This window comes from Astatotilapia calliptera, chromosome 11 (genome assembly GCF_964374335.1).
Source record: "Astatotilapia calliptera chromosome 11, fAstCal68.1, whole genome shotgun sequence".
Lineage (NCBI taxonomy): Eukaryota > Metazoa > Chordata > Actinopteri > Cichliformes > Cichlidae > Astatotilapia > Astatotilapia calliptera.
In genome coordinates this window covers 23,067,391-23,084,583 of record NC_137432.1, presented here as the reverse complement: position 1 = coordinate 23,084,583, position 17,193 = coordinate 23,067,391, and the positions used below count along the sequence as shown (strand labels likewise).

Genomic DNA, 17,193 nt, shown 5'->3' with positions numbered 1-17,193 from the left:
TTGCTCTCGTTTTTTTCTAGTCATTCGCACCAATGCAGGTATTTAATGAGCATTTCAATTGTTAAACTTTAATCACTTTGATCGACTTTAGTTCGACTTTATTTTCCCAGTTGTTCACGTTATAACGAGTACACTGATCCTAAAATAGACGAGCGCTGTCGTTAACATTTAAAATAAGGTTGCGTTGAAACTGACTGACATACAGAGATCCTGGCTTCAGTATCAGTCGAATAAATCTGGACCCTTTTTATTCGAAATAATGTTTGACAGAGAATTAAAAAAAAACAAAGCAAACAACAAGCAAAACTCGGTTGTGTCACAAGGGTTAGACAACAACTTTTTCCCAGGAGGCCCAGAGAGCCTGAAGGACTTTTTGGTTTGTAAAAATTTGCGTGCTTGTTAATTGGACTTAAAACTTACGGGGGCAAACATCTATCTGCTTTTTGTCACATATTCCTTACATGGTGCGTGTTTTCAGGACTTTTAGTGCTACTAACAAATTCAGGATCATACAGACGTGCGCGGTCAGGTGCAGTCTGCAGTGTGTTTAATGGTTATTTAGAGGTCACGGTGTAAACAGTGTGTAGCGAATAGGAGGCACGGGGGCTCCCCAAATCTTATATGCGTATCAGGACCTAACAGTGGACTAAACTCTTTGGAGAATATACCGCTTCTACTGCCAAATAAATCATTACTATACTGTAATTATATATCTGTGACTGTTGTTTTTAGCACTACTAATTATGACTGTGTTCTCATATTAACACACTTCTGCAAATGTTTCATGTTCAAATTGTGTGCTTTTTATTATTTGGGGGAAATGTTACCAAACGCGCGGTAAACAGCTCTCACGTATCAACTTTTACCATCCCCGCGTGCCTCTCCCACTCGCGTAAAGCCGAATCTTGTATTGCATGACGCGACGCAACTTTTCGGCTGCTCCCCAAAATCCTACCAGCAGCCTACTTTCGCCAAGTCGTCGCCATTTTATTAAGCGCCTAAATAGCCCTCCCCGATCGCCTGTTATGAACCGCAATGAGATCCTGTGCTGTATCCACCGTTTTATCTCCTCCTCTGGCCACATGAAAATGGCCACGCAGTTGCATTCCCGCACATCCAACAACCCCTCTGCGCTGCCAGCCCTGTACCCCGAGCACACACACACACACACACACACACACACACACACACACACACACACACACACACAAGCACGCACACACACGCAGCTGCAGCCTTCAGCCCGTCGCCACGACACGTTAGCAGGCTGTGCGCATACGAGAGCACAATCTGAGCCATTATAACTGGCGGGAGCGGTGTAACTCCCCCCCCCCCCTCCCCCCGAGAGAGAGAGAGCGAGCGAGAAAGAGAGAGGGGGGTAGAGAGAGAAGTAGGCAAAAAAATAAAAAAAATAAGATCCAGCGTAACCAGTCCGCCACCTAGCTGCGGAGACGCGCCGACGGAGATCCGTCGACTGTATGATTATGAAAACACCCGCGCCAATGTTGTTGCACAGTAGGCTCTGCGCTCTGATGGGACTGAAACTCGGTTTTAGGGGGTGTTTTAACCTCCGCTGGCCTTAGTTATGTAATCAAAGCAACATCTAATGCACCAAAAAGCCGTGGATCGCCGCTGGTGCGAAAGGGGAGAGCAGGACAGCAACACCTTAACCTCCTGCCTAAACGCAGTTGGCTCTGGGACGCGCTCTCGGGGTAAGTAGCCTACGTAGCCTTATTACTGCTTGTCATGGCAGTCCGTATTAATGCGTGCAGGCCTGTCATCATCAGCGGGCTCAAAGCGCAGCAGGTTAAGAATTTTGTGCATCCGCTTTGCGCTAATTTTATCCCTTGTTGCCGAGTGTGTTTCCCTCCCCTCTGTTCTCCCCGCACGGTGATATTTCTTATTTCAATGTTGCTGACACCAGCAGAAGGACTGGCAGAGGACAGATAGAAGAGAGAGAGAGCGAGAGAGAGGAGAGGCGGGGAGGGGGGGCTGAGGAAAAAGGTGGCTCGGTACTAATCCGCACCAGCACAAACACTACCAGCAAGCACATTTTTTCGTGCTACGTAGCCTCCCACTTCCATGTTGAGTTTGAAACGTGCAGCTGGGTCATGTTTTAGGGCGCGTAGATGTGCGATATGTCTCAAAATAGGAGACAGGAGTGACGACAACAACAACACGTGCATGTGTGTATCATTTGTAAGTGCGACAGCATCAGGCGGGTAGTGATTTTCCGAGGTGCGCAAAGTCATTATGGAGAAGGAAGCTCCTGTTGACGTCCTCGGTAAACCAGTGATAGGTTGCTCCAGTGCGGTAACACCCCCACTGCCCATACTGTATCTACAGTAGCAACATCAGTGAGCCTACGCAGCTGCGACCCGGGTACACAATGTACGGCCAACGCACTAACTAGAGGGAAAGTGTGTGTGCGTGTGCGCGTCTGAGGAGGGGGACTCACGTGAGAAACTTCCCCGTACGCTTACCGCGAGGCTTCGTGGTTCAGTGATTTCAGATGCCATCACAGGGGCCCAATTTCCAGCTGGGCTCATGCTGTTGTCAGGCAGATGATAATAGTGTTGTAGTTATCGATGATAACGCTGTCATGGGATGGTGATGATGGCTGGAAATATGGTGGGCCATTATCATGATTTAATCGTTGCTTCGGCGCTCCCGAGCCACCGCACTGACTACAGTGTCAAGTCAACCCATCATCCTGTCACTGGAAATAGCTTCTGGTCTAATGTTAGAATAATTTTGAGTTATGTGTGAGAGGTATAGTTCTGGAGACTATAAAAAGCCATTAGTATGCACTCTGACTGATGCTGAATGGGCTTGCCCTTTTAAGTCTGAAAACCTGCCACTCTGGCTCTCCTCTTATGGCGAGTTTTCACAAACAGGTTTGTAACTCATACTGCTTGTGCTCACGGCCCCTCCGCACAGGCTTCTGGAGTGGACTTGATAATAAAAGTTGCCGCAGTTAAGTTCAAGAGGACCACTGTCCACCTCTACGCTCATTTTCTTTCATTGTAAGGAGGACTGGTCTTGGAAATGCTTTCCAAAACTGTTACATAACAGCGGTTACTGAAACAGATGTTGATTTGAGCTTCTATGATTTGGGTGTGGAGGGAGGGACCAAGAGGCACGAGAGATAGCCCACTGAGCTCTTAAATGAAAACATTATCTGAGATGCTCTCGTAAGTCTAAGGGGGCAGTTCAGAGCGCTGAGAGACAGATGAGCTATTTCATAAGAGGCGCTCAGGAGAGAGCTGCAAGAATGCTTGCCCGGGTGTGTTTTATTAGAAAATGGATGAGTGTCTCCCTTAATGAGGGAGAGCGAATAATGAAGGAAGCATGACAGAAAGATGCTGCTTCCCTTCGACACGTTGAAAAGCGGTCTGGAAACACCACGAATGAGAGTGAAAGTTTTTTCCTGGTGAGGAGAATGTTATTTTAGGGTGTGTTACTTCACTATAATGTCACATTAAAGGGCCATTTACAATGGGGGTCAATGAAAAGCTTACTTGACTTAGAGGAAGCAATGGGAGGAGGAGGAATTTGCGCTCCTTTCCAAAAATAAGTTTTACCCTTTCCTACGGATTTGTGTTACCACTACTGAAAGGGGAGGAGGGGAACAGTCGGACTGTGAATGGAGAGATTTAAGTTGGAGAGAAGGAAAAGAACGACAAGGAAGAGGAAATATGGTTCTGATTAACATGGATACAGTGTATGAGTTGACCATTTTACTGTGTGGTCTACACACACACACACACACACACACACACACACACACACACACACACAGAGTGAGAGAGAGAGAGAGTGGAGGGACTAATAGAGAATGCATGCAAAAGCTTACTGCCAAACATGAAAAGGGGAGTTTCGGAGAGAAAAGAAAGTACAGCAGCGGGAAGGGTGGGAGGAGGAGTGCTTGTGGGAGTAGCTGAGAACAGAAGGCGCAAAGACAGTGGAGGGAGCAGGGGAGGAGACTGGATCAAGTGTTTGAATTAGCCAGAAGCTGATTGATTGATAGATTGATTTGCGGAGAGACACGGGAAGGATTACGACATAAGTGAAAAGTGTAGAGGTTTGGGGTGTGTTCGCTGTCTTTTAGCTCCATCGATATTTGCGGATTGTCGGAGCGAACTAGCCCAGGCTGTTTTTTGGGGGGAATGTAAGTCAGTCTTCCAGCTAATGCCGACATTCTGGGAATCAGCAACGTTGATTGGCCTCCTGGGTTTTCTGGATGATGAGATCATCTCTGTGGACACAGACTTTAGCACCTCGCTACAGCTGCCTGAAGGAAGGGGACTTTCCCCTCAATTCCTGTACTGCTGCTGTTCAACATCTTAGCTCACTGAAATGACTAATCACTGGCCTCTCTATCTTTCTGTCTTTTCTTCCACTTTCCTTCTGCCTTTTACTCTGTCTCAGTGTAACTGTAAAGGACATCAGAGAGACCTTCCCTTGCCGGATGAAGGTACAGAGCTGCACTTGGACTCTTACTGGATCTTTTTTTTTTGTGACCCTTGTGATCGACACCTGCATTCTGCTCTTCACCCTTGACCCCACCAACCCCACTGGAGTCGTTTTAAAGTGTTGTACTGGTAACCTCACAGCATCCTACTTCTCCCCCCGACTTCTCTGATGGACCAGAGAGTGAAGGGGGGAACCCCTCCGACCACAGCCTCCACTCTGGACCCCGCCTCTGCACCTGAAGACTCTGAGCAGGACCAAGTGGCAGAGAAAAAGAGGAGAGGGGAAGTAGAGAATGGCGAGGCAGTGGGAAAAAAGGAGGAGGACAAAAAGGGAGGAGGAAGAAAGAGAGAAGGAGACAAGGGGGCAGTGCTGGAGCTGCTCATCGAGGGGCGCTGTGGCAGCGTGGGGCAGCAACAGCTTCAGCTCTCTGGCAGAGAGGCCAGCTGCCCCGAGGGGAATGTAAGAGTCCGAATTGGTCTCCAAACCAAGCGCACCAAGAAACCGCCCAAGATCTTGGAGAGCTACGTCTGCAAGCCCACCATCAGGACCTATCAGAGACAAGGCAGGGGGGGTTTGCTAAAGGGCGATGGAGAAGGAGGGGGAGCGGGCCAGCAGAGTAAAACCAGCTCTGCCCCAGACGAAGCAAACAGAGAGCAACACTCAGGCTTGGATGCTGTCCAGACCACATCCAAACAAACTGCATCTGCTGCTTCACCACCAGTTACATCATCAATACCGTTGTTGTCTTCGTCATCACAGTCACTGTCGCTGTCACCGACATTTTCTACAGCTTCCAGCCCGGCCTCTGTCCCTGTCGTAACCAGCCAAGGGACGAAGTCTGCCAAACAGGTAAGTTAAGGACAAGGCCTCACATATGTACAGCGTTCCTCATGTCAGTTGCCAACAGATTGCCCTTTTTTAGGGGGATTAATAAAGTTGATCTGAATCTGAATAAATCTGCAATTAGCTGAAGTTAGCTTGAGAAATGGCACCTTTGTGCTTTGTTTAGGCTTTTTACAGCTAACCACCATTCTCATAGAGTCTTTGATGTGGTGCAAAATCACCCAGCATTGAGCTCACTTGTAATATCTATCTAACAGCCATTGTCTCAATCCTGAAACTCAAGCAGTGCATTTTAAAAACAGACCTATAAATAGGACAACAGCACGGCAACCGCTTGGAGTTATTACAGACACTGGCCCATCAGTCCTTATGACAATCACCCAAGGGAAAGCTTATAGCTTTAGCTGCACAAACGCCACTCAAGCTACAGCATACCAAAATTACAGAACAAGTATGAAATGTCAAGCCTTCTCATCTGTATTAGTGGCAATTTATAGCCACCAATAGCAAGGCTTTCTCTCCCTCTCTTTCTGTCTCTGCTTGGCTCTCTATATCTGTCCCTCTCTTCTATTTTTACATCCCCTCTTTTCTCTACCTGCTCTCATTTATCTTTCACTCCCCCTCGGTCCCTGTCCCACTCCCTTCCTCTCCGTTTCTCTGCCTTTGTATTTCTCCTCTCTTTGTCAACCCCATTCCTGTTTCCACTCTCTCCTCCTCAGTGTGCCCTCGTTTCTCTGCTTGATTGAGTCGTTTTTATCTTCACTGTCCTTTTTAATGGGGAACAATAACAAAAGAATTTCAGTTACTGTCTCTTTTTCATTGTCCGTCACTGTTGTTGACAGCAAACTAAAAGATGCCTATGACAGAGATTTGCTTTTTTCTTTCTTTCTTTTTTCTCTGTTTTTCATCTCTCAGGTTCCTATCAAGCTGGCCGATAAGACAGAGGGGAATTCATCTGAGAGAGTGAAGAAAGACAAATCTCAGAGCGTCAATGGCCAGCCCGTCCTTGCAGGACCCAAACCCTGCTCACCCACAACAGACCAGGCAGCTTCAACTACTCCTTCCAGCCCATGCATCCAGACGCAGTCTCCACTGGAAACCAGGAATGATGAAAACACCTCCAAGAAGCATAATGGTTTGGTACAGACAACCAAACAGAAGGGCCTGTCCAATGGGAAAGGCTCCTCTAACATTCTTGGCACTCCTACTTCATCCAAAGTCAAAGTTGGAAAACATAGCACTTCCACCTCTACTTCTTCCATGGACTCTTCAACAAGACCTCTAGCCTCCACTGGTTCCCATAAAGAACTTAGCCTTTCCAATAAGAGCAGGCCAGAATCTCCCTCCTATCCCTCAATTACCCCAAAACCGCAGTCATCCCCCGCTGTGGAACTCTCTGTCCAATCCCAAGGTCACGATCCCTCTGTAGAGCACCCGCTGGAGAAAAAGAGAGAGAAAGAGAGAAAAGCAAAAAAAGAGAAACGCAAAGACAAGAAGTCGAAGCGAGATAGGCTGGAGGCTGATAAAGCAAAAAACGAGGGCAGAAAGGAGGAGGGTAAGAAGAAGAAAAAGGAAAAAGGGAAGGATGGGAAATCGAGACATGGAAAAGAAAAGGATGAACGACATAGAACTGATGATATACGGAAGGATGATCTAAAGAGTGACAGAGGAAAGGTTGAGAAAAAGAGGGATAAGCTCAGCCCAGACAGACAAAGAATAGAGGATAACAGTGCAAAATGTGGGGAAACTGCTGACAACGGCAAGCTAGATAAAACCTGCAAATTAGTGAATACAGGCAGACCAGATGAGAAGGAGAAGACAGATGACAGTTGCAAGTCAGTTACACAAGCTGAGGCAGCAACAACAACAGGTGACACGAGTAAATCAAAAGAACAGGACGTCTCGAGACATTCAACAGTGCCTCCAAGCCACCCCTCCTCTTCTGCTCCTCCCCCTGTGCCCACGCCTTCTGCCCATTCTCCCATTTCTCCCCCTTCTTCCCCACAAGAGCAGGATAGCCGACCGCTCAAAAAACGTAAAGCCAGAAGGCCCAGCTGGACCAAGCTGGTGCACCGGGCTCAGAGAGTGGAAAATCAGGAAGCTCCTTCTGATTCACTACAAAATCCTTTACTGAGTTTCACCCAGAACACCAAGACGCCCCTTCCTGCCAAAGCCACTATTCAGCAGAGTGATGAGTCACACCCAGCAACCTCTGGCTCCCTAACCAGCAGCTCCTCCCCAGTGTCTTCTGCAACCAAACCTCCAACCCCAAAGCAGAATCACCCCACATCAGAATCCAGCCCCCCTTCTTCCAGAAACCCCATAAACACGGCCCGAAAAAGGGGTCGTCCTAAATCCTACAGCTCTAGTTTAGACGAACCTCCCCCTCAGCTTACACCAAACGATATCGCAACTGAGGTGCCTCTCCGGGGCTGTGACGGAGTTCCGAAAGCCCCTGTGCTGGAGCCAAGTGCAATACTACAGTGTGTGGCTCAGTCTAAATCCAGCCCCAAGAAGCGTGGCCGGCCTCCCAAACGACCTTTCCCCGAGGAGGCGAGTGGAGATGCACTAAATCACGCTGATCATACAGTGAGTGGTAAAGATTTTCACCCCCCTGAAAAGGGAAACAGGCAGCTAAAGCTCAGGAGGCTGATTAATGAGATGAAGAAAAGAAAGAAGAGGAGATTTCACAAAGTAATGCTGTCTGGGTATTTAGGAAAGGAAGGAAGGGCAGGAGAGGCAGCAGATGGTGAGACTTCTCAGAGAATGTGTAAATCGATAGAGGCTACAACAGTACACACACTCTCAGCCCTGTCCTCCTCCTTTGGAAGTAAGCTAGGCCCTCAGATCAATGTGAGCAAGAGGGGGACCATCTACATGGGCAAGAGGCGAGGACGCAAGCCTAAATCCCAAACCGCCAACCTAAATTCAAACTCCCAGAACTCCACTCACTCCTCTCTGTTTACCAGTCCCTCAGAAACTTCTCTCTTCTCGACTAACCAACCCCAGCCTCCTCCGTCTCACCCGTTTCCCTCCCCATCTCTTACTCACTCCAGTGGGGCCCAGAGTCCTTACAGTGAGGGCAGCCTCGCAGAACCAACATCCTCCCTACTTTTTCCTCACCCCTTCTACCTCCCCTCCCCATCCTCCTCCTGTACCTCCCCCCGTCCTCCCTCCTCCTCATCGCTCTCTCCCTTTGTGAAGAAGAGCTGTCCATGTCAGGGAAGGCATCACTTCCCCTTTCACCAGTCTTCATGTAAGCTCTCTTGCCCCACCCCTCCACTGCATCACACACCTGGCTCTCCTGGCCACCTGAAAGAGGCCACCCCGTCCCCGAGGAGTGAATCACACAGCGAAGAGACCCTGCCCAGCGACAGCGGGATCGGAACAGACAACAACAGCGTCTCTGAGCGAGGGGAGATGAGGGGACCTCGGGGCGTGTTGAGGATGGGTCAGGGGTCAGGAGCGATTCTAGGTGGTCAAAGGCACCTTTCTTCCATCATGGACTGTCCCTCTCCAGTCTCTTTGCCTCTGTCTCACATCCCCAGACACACCAACCCCATGGCCAACTCAAATACCATGGAGCGGCACAGAGACCGACATCGACACAGGCGCAGGGATTACGATTGTTCTCCTTCCTGTACCTGCTTGTGTCCCTGCCCCTGTCCAGGACACAACAAGTGCACTCATTCGGACTATTATTCCTGTGTTGGGCACAATGCACTGAAGAGACAGAAAAATAAACACAAGAAGAAGCACCAGCAGCTGCACATGCAGGACCCAGAGTTTCTGGCCGAACTCGAAGACTTAATCAGTCAGTTCAGCGAGGTACATATCGGACGGCGTAGCTGGGCGAGGACAGGACTGGGACAAGGCTTTGATGGGAGTGCGAATGCTGCCGGAGGAAGGCGACATCATTCCTCCTCTTCCCACCGCTCCAACATTTTCAGGATCAATCTAAATGGCTTCTACTCTCCTCACCCGTCATCTTTCTCTGCTAATCCCACGTTCTCCCCGCAGCCTTTCTACCCTTGCCACTGCAACAGAAAGCCAGACCGCAGGCAATGCGGCTGCCCTTCAAAGTTTCAGGAGACCATTGAGAATATGGGCTTCTACAACAGCTATCCCACAACCACAACACTTTACCACCACCTCCCCTCCTACACGCTTCCATCTCCCCACCAGTATGCCCCTCATCAGCCCCACCACGCCCACTTTCTCCTTAATCCACCTAGGTTTCACAGGCGGAGGAGTAGGCTGCTGAGGGAGGGAGCTTTAGGAGGGGAAATCGAAGGGGATATCGGGGTAGGCAGTGGAGGACGGCCACACCTCGGCTCAGGGTTCGCATCCGGCTTCTCTTACGGCTGCGGGAGGAGTGAACACAAACACAAACATAAACATCGTCACAGGCACTGCGAACGAGACGTGGACGAGGAGGAGGAGATACACGAGGACGAGGAGGAAGATGGAGTGGAACGAGAGGGGCTGGCCTGCTCAAAGTCAAGGTTGGGGTTCGTTTTGGGGCAAGGAGAAGGAGGAAGGAAAGTGGCAAGGGGAACAGGGAGCATGCTGGGTAAAGAATCAACTTGGCTGCGTGAGAATGGAAATGATTCCTTTTCCGCTGTCGCTGCTGCCGCTGCTGCCGCTGCCTCATCGTCATCGTCCGCAGACAGGTACAAACACACTTCGCTCACGTCACTGGGGCTGGGATCCTCTCACCTGTCTTCATTCGGAGGAGGATGGGGCGGCCTGGGTCAGAGCTGGGCGAAATTTGGGAGTCTGGGAGCTACAGCGTTCGGAAACTCAAACCCCAGCTGGAGAGGCTTCACCGGAGACCAGCATGCAGGAAGACTGATCGCGTCGGACGGCGAGGACGAAGATGGGGACGAGGATGTTCAAGAGTCGCATCTGTACACGACGTCCCCATCGCCGACACACACCAACCTGTTCACGTCTGCTGCCATAGCAACAGGAGGGAGGGGTCTGAGCAGTGGATTGGCCATTAGGAATCAAGGAAATGTAGAGAGGTCGTGGAGGAGACACGAACCGGCGTGGACAGAGAGGAGAGACGCAGGTGAGGGTGCATGAATGATTTGATCTCTGACAAGTCTTTGCTTTCACCCGATCGATCAGTGCGAGGCTGCGATCGCATGACAGCGTGACTGTGCTGATGAATGCTACAGAAATCTCCACTGAGAGCATTTTGAGTTTTGCGAATAGGCTGTTGTGTTCTGCTACTGTGTCAACGGCGGAGAATATGAATATATAGGATACTGACAGTAATCTAGATAAAGCAGGGAATCTATCATCAAATGTACCTACCACTGAAATATGACAGCAGCGAGCAAATCATGACAGCTAGCTGAGTGAATAAGATTTATGCCAAGAGCTTCTTTCCACTTGCACGGTATGACAGATTTTTATATTTGTGCAATGTGGAGATGAAACTGTGCTACCAGTAGTGTCCCCAGTATAGGGACAGCGCTGCTTTTTCTCAGGTGTTGTTAAGCCATGCATCAAAAGCCTGGAGGGTGTTTGAGAGGAAATCAGACTCCATTCTTTTTATAGCTAATTTCAGACTCTCTCTGCTGTGCGAGAGACGATGCCTGACACAAACACACAGCCTCTCAGCAACCACTATCTGCTGGAATTTTTATAAAGTGTTATAGCAGGAGAGCAGCGTCTTGATGGGAATCTGCCAGAAAATCTTTGAAATCTTCCTGGTCGGCAGTGAACCACACGCTGTTGCAGCCTAGGGCTACCCAGTGAGAACAGTCATTAGTTAACCACCAGATTGGCTATTTAAAGATTGGCCTATCCCTCACTGCTGCCCAACAAGGCCTATTTGACTTGGAAAAATCCAATAAGGAAAGAGTGGTCAGTCTTGTCACTGGCAGTGGAAAATGGAACAAAAAGACGAATGACCTCAGAGAGATGGATAAAGGAATAGCACAGAGGTCAGACGGGGGGCAAAGGAAAAATGTTTTTGCAAGCGGAGGAATACATTTGACATCCGTTCGCCGTCTGTAGCTGCTGAGCTTTCTGGGGTTGTATTTCACAGTAACCGAATTTGTAAAAAATAAATAGTGTGCTTAGTGCATATTTGTGCATGCTCACTGAAAAAGTATGCATGATGCACCGTGTTTATGTCTGTTTTTCTTTTCCTTGTTTTTTGTGGCGTGCATAAATCACTTTTTAATGTGTTTCCCAGAAGTGAAATGGTCAGAGGAAATGTTGTGACTCACCTAATGTGCGGCCTATGTGCATGACTCAGCCTAGACTGGCCTCACCTCACACCTCCTGCCGGCTCAATCACAGATCCACATCTGTCTCATTTCCTCTCCACCACTTACACCCCACCCTCCCCTCATGCCTCCGACTGCCCCCCCCCCCCCCCCCCTTGTTATTTCGATGACTTCAGGTTTACAAGGTGACTCGAGAAGCCGAGGGCAGCAGAAAAGTGTGCCAACGTCAGACAGCGCGGCGCTGAAGAACAAAAGAAGGCCAGGACGGCCCAGGAAGCACCCGCTGCCCTCCTCTGTGTCCTCCCTCGCGCACTTATCTGCAACGCCGTCCATGTCCTCACCTGAAATCTTGCCAGGACACAGCCACGTCAGAGATGAGAGAGAAGTGGGAGGGAGAACAGAAGAAAGACTGCCAGAGAGAGACAGGGGAGGAGGCGACACGGCGCAGCAGGTGACGGAGTCGGAGCTGCAGGCCAAGAGGAAGAGAGGACGGAAGAGAAAACACAGTGACTCGCCCTGTCATCAGAGGTAAACACCTGAGCTGGTTGACTTGAAAATTCAATACAACCACTCACTACTGTCCTATTAACCCATCGTTTTCAGCACTGTGTGCTAAACCAGTGCCTTTCTCTCTTTCTTTTCCCTCTCTATCATTCTATCTCTCTCTTTGTGCTTTCCTTTTTAGTGTCGCTGAGGATAAATCTGAGTGCGACGCCCTCCCTGAATGTTTTAGCCAGTCAGACGTCGACCAGGCTCCGCCCCAACCCGTAACCATCCAAAGAGAGGAAAAGGCCGATGGTCCTCCCAGGAAGAAATTCCTGAGGGCAGGTCTTTACTCTGATGATTACAAAACTACAGAGTGAGTTGACTGAATCCATAAACAAACTATTATAATGGGTTTTTTTTTCCGTTATGTTTTTTATTTTTTGTTTGTTTGTTTAAATATTTATTATGCATCTTTCCTAGCCCCCCCTCCCAAACCCAGAAGAACTGCAAAGAGAACATGGAGTACACGCCAGGGGAGAACGAGTACAGCCTTTTACCTGCTCCCATCCATGTCGGTGAGTATATAAGAAAATGTAAACACTGCTAGTGTGTACTATGTTCTTGTAGTAATGCAGCTAAGCTCACTTTATCGTCTTCAGGGAAGTACCTGAGGCTAAAAAGAATTAATTTCCAGCTGCCCTATGATGTGATGTGGCTCTGGCAGCACAACCAGGTACAGTCACACCAGATCAGACTTTGCAGGGCACAAGCTTTTAAAAAAATGTCCTTGGATCTAACTTTCATGTTGTTTGGTTACAGCTTCACCGACAGCCTGCTGTCCCCCTGAAGAGGAAGCGGCGTTACTGTGAGTCGCCGCTATTACAGTGTTACAGCAGTTGTTAGATGTCGTCAGGTTTAGCTGACTTGCCGGATAATTTCTTTCTTACCGTGTTTCTTTCTCTCTGATTCACTCAGGCCGGCTGAAAGAGAGGACTGCATCATATCAGCAGACAGCGGTGAGTTTTTTGTGGCTCGTGGTTATTTGATTCCAGTGATGAATGTTTTTGCAATAATCTGTCCCGAAGCTTACGCGCGTCTCTGCATTTATTGTAAAGGAGGAGAGCTCCAGTGACATTACCAGCTTGTTCCCGCACCTCGACATGGAGCCTTTGACCAGCAGCGAGAGGTACGGAAAGTACACGACGATTCGCGTTTCACATTAAACTATTTGTTGCGATATTATTGAACTAATGTCAGCAGTTCATGTTTCTCCATTTGTGCCGGGCCAGGAGCTTTGTGGTGAAGCACCATGTGTTCCTTGTGAGGAACTGGGAGCTGGTGAGAGACAGACAAATCCGGATGAGAATAGAGAGGGAGAGAGAACGAGACGCAGAGGGGGAGGGAGAGGAGGGCGACTCACGACATCTGTCCTGTGAAGGAGCCAATGGGGACGACAGCCACATCAAGTCAGGTCCATGAAGCAAGTGTGTGTGTTAGTTTTTGTTTCTGTAGGTGTTCGTGTATGCCCCCGTGTATGTGGTTTAAACTCTATACATTTTCATTTCTACCGACTTCTTTCGGCGTCTTGTGTTGTGTCTTTTCCTCCACGTGTGCATGTATGTGTACGTGTGTGCTGTACAGACCACCGTCCTCACAACTGGCTTGTCTCTGCATATCATACTCAGCAACAAAAACTAAGTGGTTTTCCAACCACAGAATTCAGCCTGCAGAAATGTTTCCCCATTTCTGTCATCCACCGCTGGTGTCCAAGAACCCAGCAGGCATCAACTTTCCCCATTAACAGTGAAACCACACACAGTTTCCATCAAAGACTCCATGACTGATTGCAGATAGAAATCAAGGGGAAATAAGGACACTTGCATAATTACAGACATTTCTGTAAAAGAAACGAGCGCAGTTTTCATTTCCTCCTACGTCGCCTTCACTAACATACAGAAAACTCTTTGGCCTTTGACCCTCAGATCATCCAGTGGGGGTGGAAGTGACGGTTATCAGCAGTGACCCCCCCCACCAAAGTCAGGACACCTCCAGCTCGTTCACTGCCAGCCCCTGTGTGAGTCAACAAATCTACAAACATTAAAATATATATATATATATATTAACAATGCAAAAATTCCACAAGGATAAAAAATCTGCTTTTGAAATTAACTGTGCATACTTGTTCACTCCAGCCCACCAAAACCCACAGCAGACATGAGGAGGAGGGAGAGGAAGAAAAACAAGGGGAAGGAGAAGTTTGCAGCAGAGAACAGAGGAGGAAACGGCTGAATGATTTACTTTTGAACCTGCAGCATTCATAAGCTAAAAAGAGGGGGTAAGTGAAACGTCTGCCGCTGAAGCAGAAGCCAGAAGTATGTGTACTATTTAGCTGACAGTATCTTTTCTTTTGTGTAGGTGGGACCACTCTGAGAAAGGGACCAGGACCCACCACTGGACAGATGAACTGATGTCACAACGCTGCTGTTAACAATGGCAGTCCCGCAGAGAAGAAGCGAGAAAAAGGAGACGAGATCTGGCGAATTATACCAGCTGAAAATGCAAAAGAAAGACATCTCAAACGCTGACAGATGAGTGTGTTGATCCTAGCTTTCTGAAGGGCATCCACATCAAGGATGAAACCATGGCAACACATCTTTTGTCCGAGCGGTGAGGGATGAGAGAAACAGAGATAGACTGTCCCGTATGAAAGAAAGAAAGAAAAAGAAAGAAAGAAACAGACCAGCTGAAATGAATTTGCACTAGTGCTGATTGAACAAGCACACTAAAGACTGTATGTATGCTGAGTGGACACACTATAAACACACACATACTGTACACTTTGATTGCTCTTACTTCAGCACCTTAAGCAAATTTGGGAAAGACGGACATTGCAGGGGAGTTTGGATATGGACTTATATGGTACTCAGCATTTCAGCTCCGACGTTTCCAAGAGACGAGGAGCTCGCAGGCTGCCCAGAGCAATACAAAATGTAGCCTGGGCCCTAAGTAGGTCAAAATTGAACGCTCATTTAGTTGGTAAGCTTTCAAAGTCACATTGCACCTTTGGGAAAATGACACGAGAGGAGACGTGAGCCAGTTAAAAGCTGTTGAGACAGTGTTAGGGGGTTTTCTTCACTTTATCAAGACAGTGTCTGCTATGTACCAGTGAATAGGCAGGGGAGGGGGTGGGCTTAGTGATAGGAATTTTGGCATCGCTGCAAGAGAATTTCTAATGAGGTTTTAAGAAAGAAGTTATTTTTTGGAGAAAAAACAAAGACAGCTCGAGTCGTGTCCGCTAAAAGAAATGGACGAAATATATTCACGATAGGAATGTTTATTGTTAACTATTTTCAGTATTGCTTCTGAGGGAGGAGAGGTGGACGTGTAAAAAGTGTTTTTGTTTACTTCAGACTGCCTTTGAGAATGTTTCACTCTTTGCTTCAGAGCATTGACAATCAGAATGTCCTCGGCAGGAGGGAGGAAGGAGAGCGGAAAGGGAATGAGAATCGATTTGCCCCAAATGCTCTGTAGAAGTGCCATGTTGTCTTGTGTACGTACCTAAGCGAACTCATGCAGTCTTTAAAAGCAATATCTCCTCTGATAAGGACTATATAAGAACTTCCTTTTTAAGATAAACTAAGAAAAAGAAAAAAAAAAGTTGTGAATATTTGAAGATTGGAGGTCATTTTTCTGTACAGATGCAAAGTAGTTTGTTCTCATCTTAGGAACATCGGGCTAATCCACTTATTGGAAGTAACATAAGCGTTTAGTTACGTGTGAATGTACAGTACATCGAGAGACCTGTTTTCTTTCTGTCAGCAGTAGCGTGTAAAATTAGTATTATACACAATACAGTCTGGATTATACATGAAAGTTAATAAACCTTTCATTTTACTAAGATGTTTTTAAGAAACTATACAGCTGACCAATATATCAGACATTTTCCCTTAAAGTTGACTATGATTGTATATGATTTATTTTGTTTTTTGTAGGACATAACTTGTCTGTTTGGTTTGTTTGGGTTTTCTTTTATTGGTTGTTTTTATTTGATTTTCTTTAGCCGAGCGTTACTTTTGTTTTTGGTCAGACAATCAGTGACAGTGACTTAGTTTTTCCAGTGTTACATTTCTGCTCTCTTTCAGTAGTGTGGCTTCTAATAACAAGCCAAGAAAGTGCAATTTCTTTGACTGTTTACATACTGTATGTATATTTTTCCCTCTTTCCTTTTTTAAACTAAGAGCACTACATTATTGCCAGTGGATGATTAACTTTATAGCAAAGGTACACGTAAAGAGTTATTTATCTAGTTTGCATGACATGTAACCTTTGCCTGTTGCCTCTGATAATGTGCTTAAAAAAACAAACAAAAAAAACAGTGATAACTCAACGCCATAGAATGTCAGCTCAAACTTTTTGCCTCTGTATCCATAATAATAAAAGCATTTTATGTCTACTAGTACTAAACCCTGAATGCTCGTGGTGTCTCAGCTTAAAGACCTCCTTCTTGCTTTGTTTACTATAAGGGGACGGGGGTTAGCTCAAGCTGATTAACATCAGCTTGAGCTAACAGTGCTATCTAGTGGCGTTAGATTGTATATCTCACAATGTGTTGTCCTCCATAATGACCCACAAAGGAGGATGCTACCACAGAAACGGTTACAAGATGGGGGAGGGCTGCAGCTCGCCCTGGAGACGTTTTCTCCTCTTTCTGCCCTTCAGAACGTCCAAAAGACACCCAGAGATCTTGATCTGAGTAAATAAAGTGGGAAGATTATGATTTCTCAGGAGCTTAAAAAAGTTTTTGTGTTTTTTTTATTATTGTTGTTGTTTTTACAGGATACTACATTATGAGCTTTCCTCATTTCCTCTGTAATCTTGCACATTTCAGACATCAACAAATAAATGAAATGCAATCGATATTAAGAAACATGCAAAGTCCATGGCTCAGAGTTCAAAATAATCCTTATTTATCTTACACTGGACCTTGTTTAGATGGACTGCTGTCCTCACAGTCAGAGCTGTGTCCCTGAGATGTCTTAATTAAGGGCATCCCCTCTCCATGACAACATGAAGATCCAAGAAAGATCCAGAAAAACCTGACTGAACTGAGATTATGGCTCATTCACTACCTCCACATAAAATA

At 47.2% G+C, this 17,193-nt stretch overlaps 1 protein-coding gene across 5 annotated transcripts; it reads left to right on the top strand.

The window, feature by feature from the left end:
• The first annotated feature begins 971 nt into the window (after window positions 1–971).
• On the top strand, window positions 972–16,967 carry LOC113031341 (uncharacterized). 5 transcript variants are annotated; one of them, XR_013912246.1, is made up of 14 exons: window positions 979–1,712; window positions 4,432–5,325; window positions 6,235–10,393; window positions 11,741–12,092; window positions 12,250–12,423; window positions 12,531–12,625; window positions 12,710–12,783; window positions 12,870–12,915; window positions 13,026–13,066; window positions 13,166–13,236; window positions 13,340–13,534; window positions 14,033–14,124; window positions 14,243–14,385; window positions 14,466–16,967. XR_013912246.1 is itself a non-coding variant. In XM_026183332.2 (14 exons), exons 2-13 carry the CDS (start codon window positions 4,645–4,647, stop codon window positions 14,369–14,371), a joined length of 6,096 nt encoding a protein of 2,031 aa, XP_026039117.2. In that variant the 5' UTR covers window positions 987–1,712; window positions 4,432–4,644; the 3' UTR covers window positions 14,372–14,385; window positions 14,466–16,514. The 5 variants fall into 5 exon arrangements, 2 of the variants coding, with proteins under 2 accessions (XP_026039119.2, XP_026039117.2); XM_026183332.2 differs by having other exon boundaries at window positions 987–1,712; window positions 13,340–13,521; window positions 14,466–16,514; XR_003273720.2 differs by lacking the exon at window positions 14,466–16,967 and having other exon boundaries at window positions 13,340–13,516; window positions 14,243–14,384.
• Window positions 16,968–17,193: the final 226 nt, after the last annotated feature.

What these genes read in the sequence shown, in the direction of transcription:
- LOC113031341 (XM_026183332.2), top strand. Translation starts at nt 4,645, where the DNA reads ATGGACCAGAGAGTGAAGGGGGGAACCCCTCCGACCACAGCCTCCACT. An exon ending in CGACAGCCACATCAAGTCAG is followed by an intron (nt 13,522 to 14,032) that starts GTCCATGAAGCA and finishes TTTGACCCTCAG; the next exon opens with ATCATCCAGTGGGGGTGGAA. An exon ending in CGTTCACTGCCAGCCCCTGT is followed by an intron (nt 14,125 to 14,242) that starts GTGAGTCAACAA and finishes TGTTCACTCCAG; the next exon opens with CCCACCAAAACCCACAGCAG.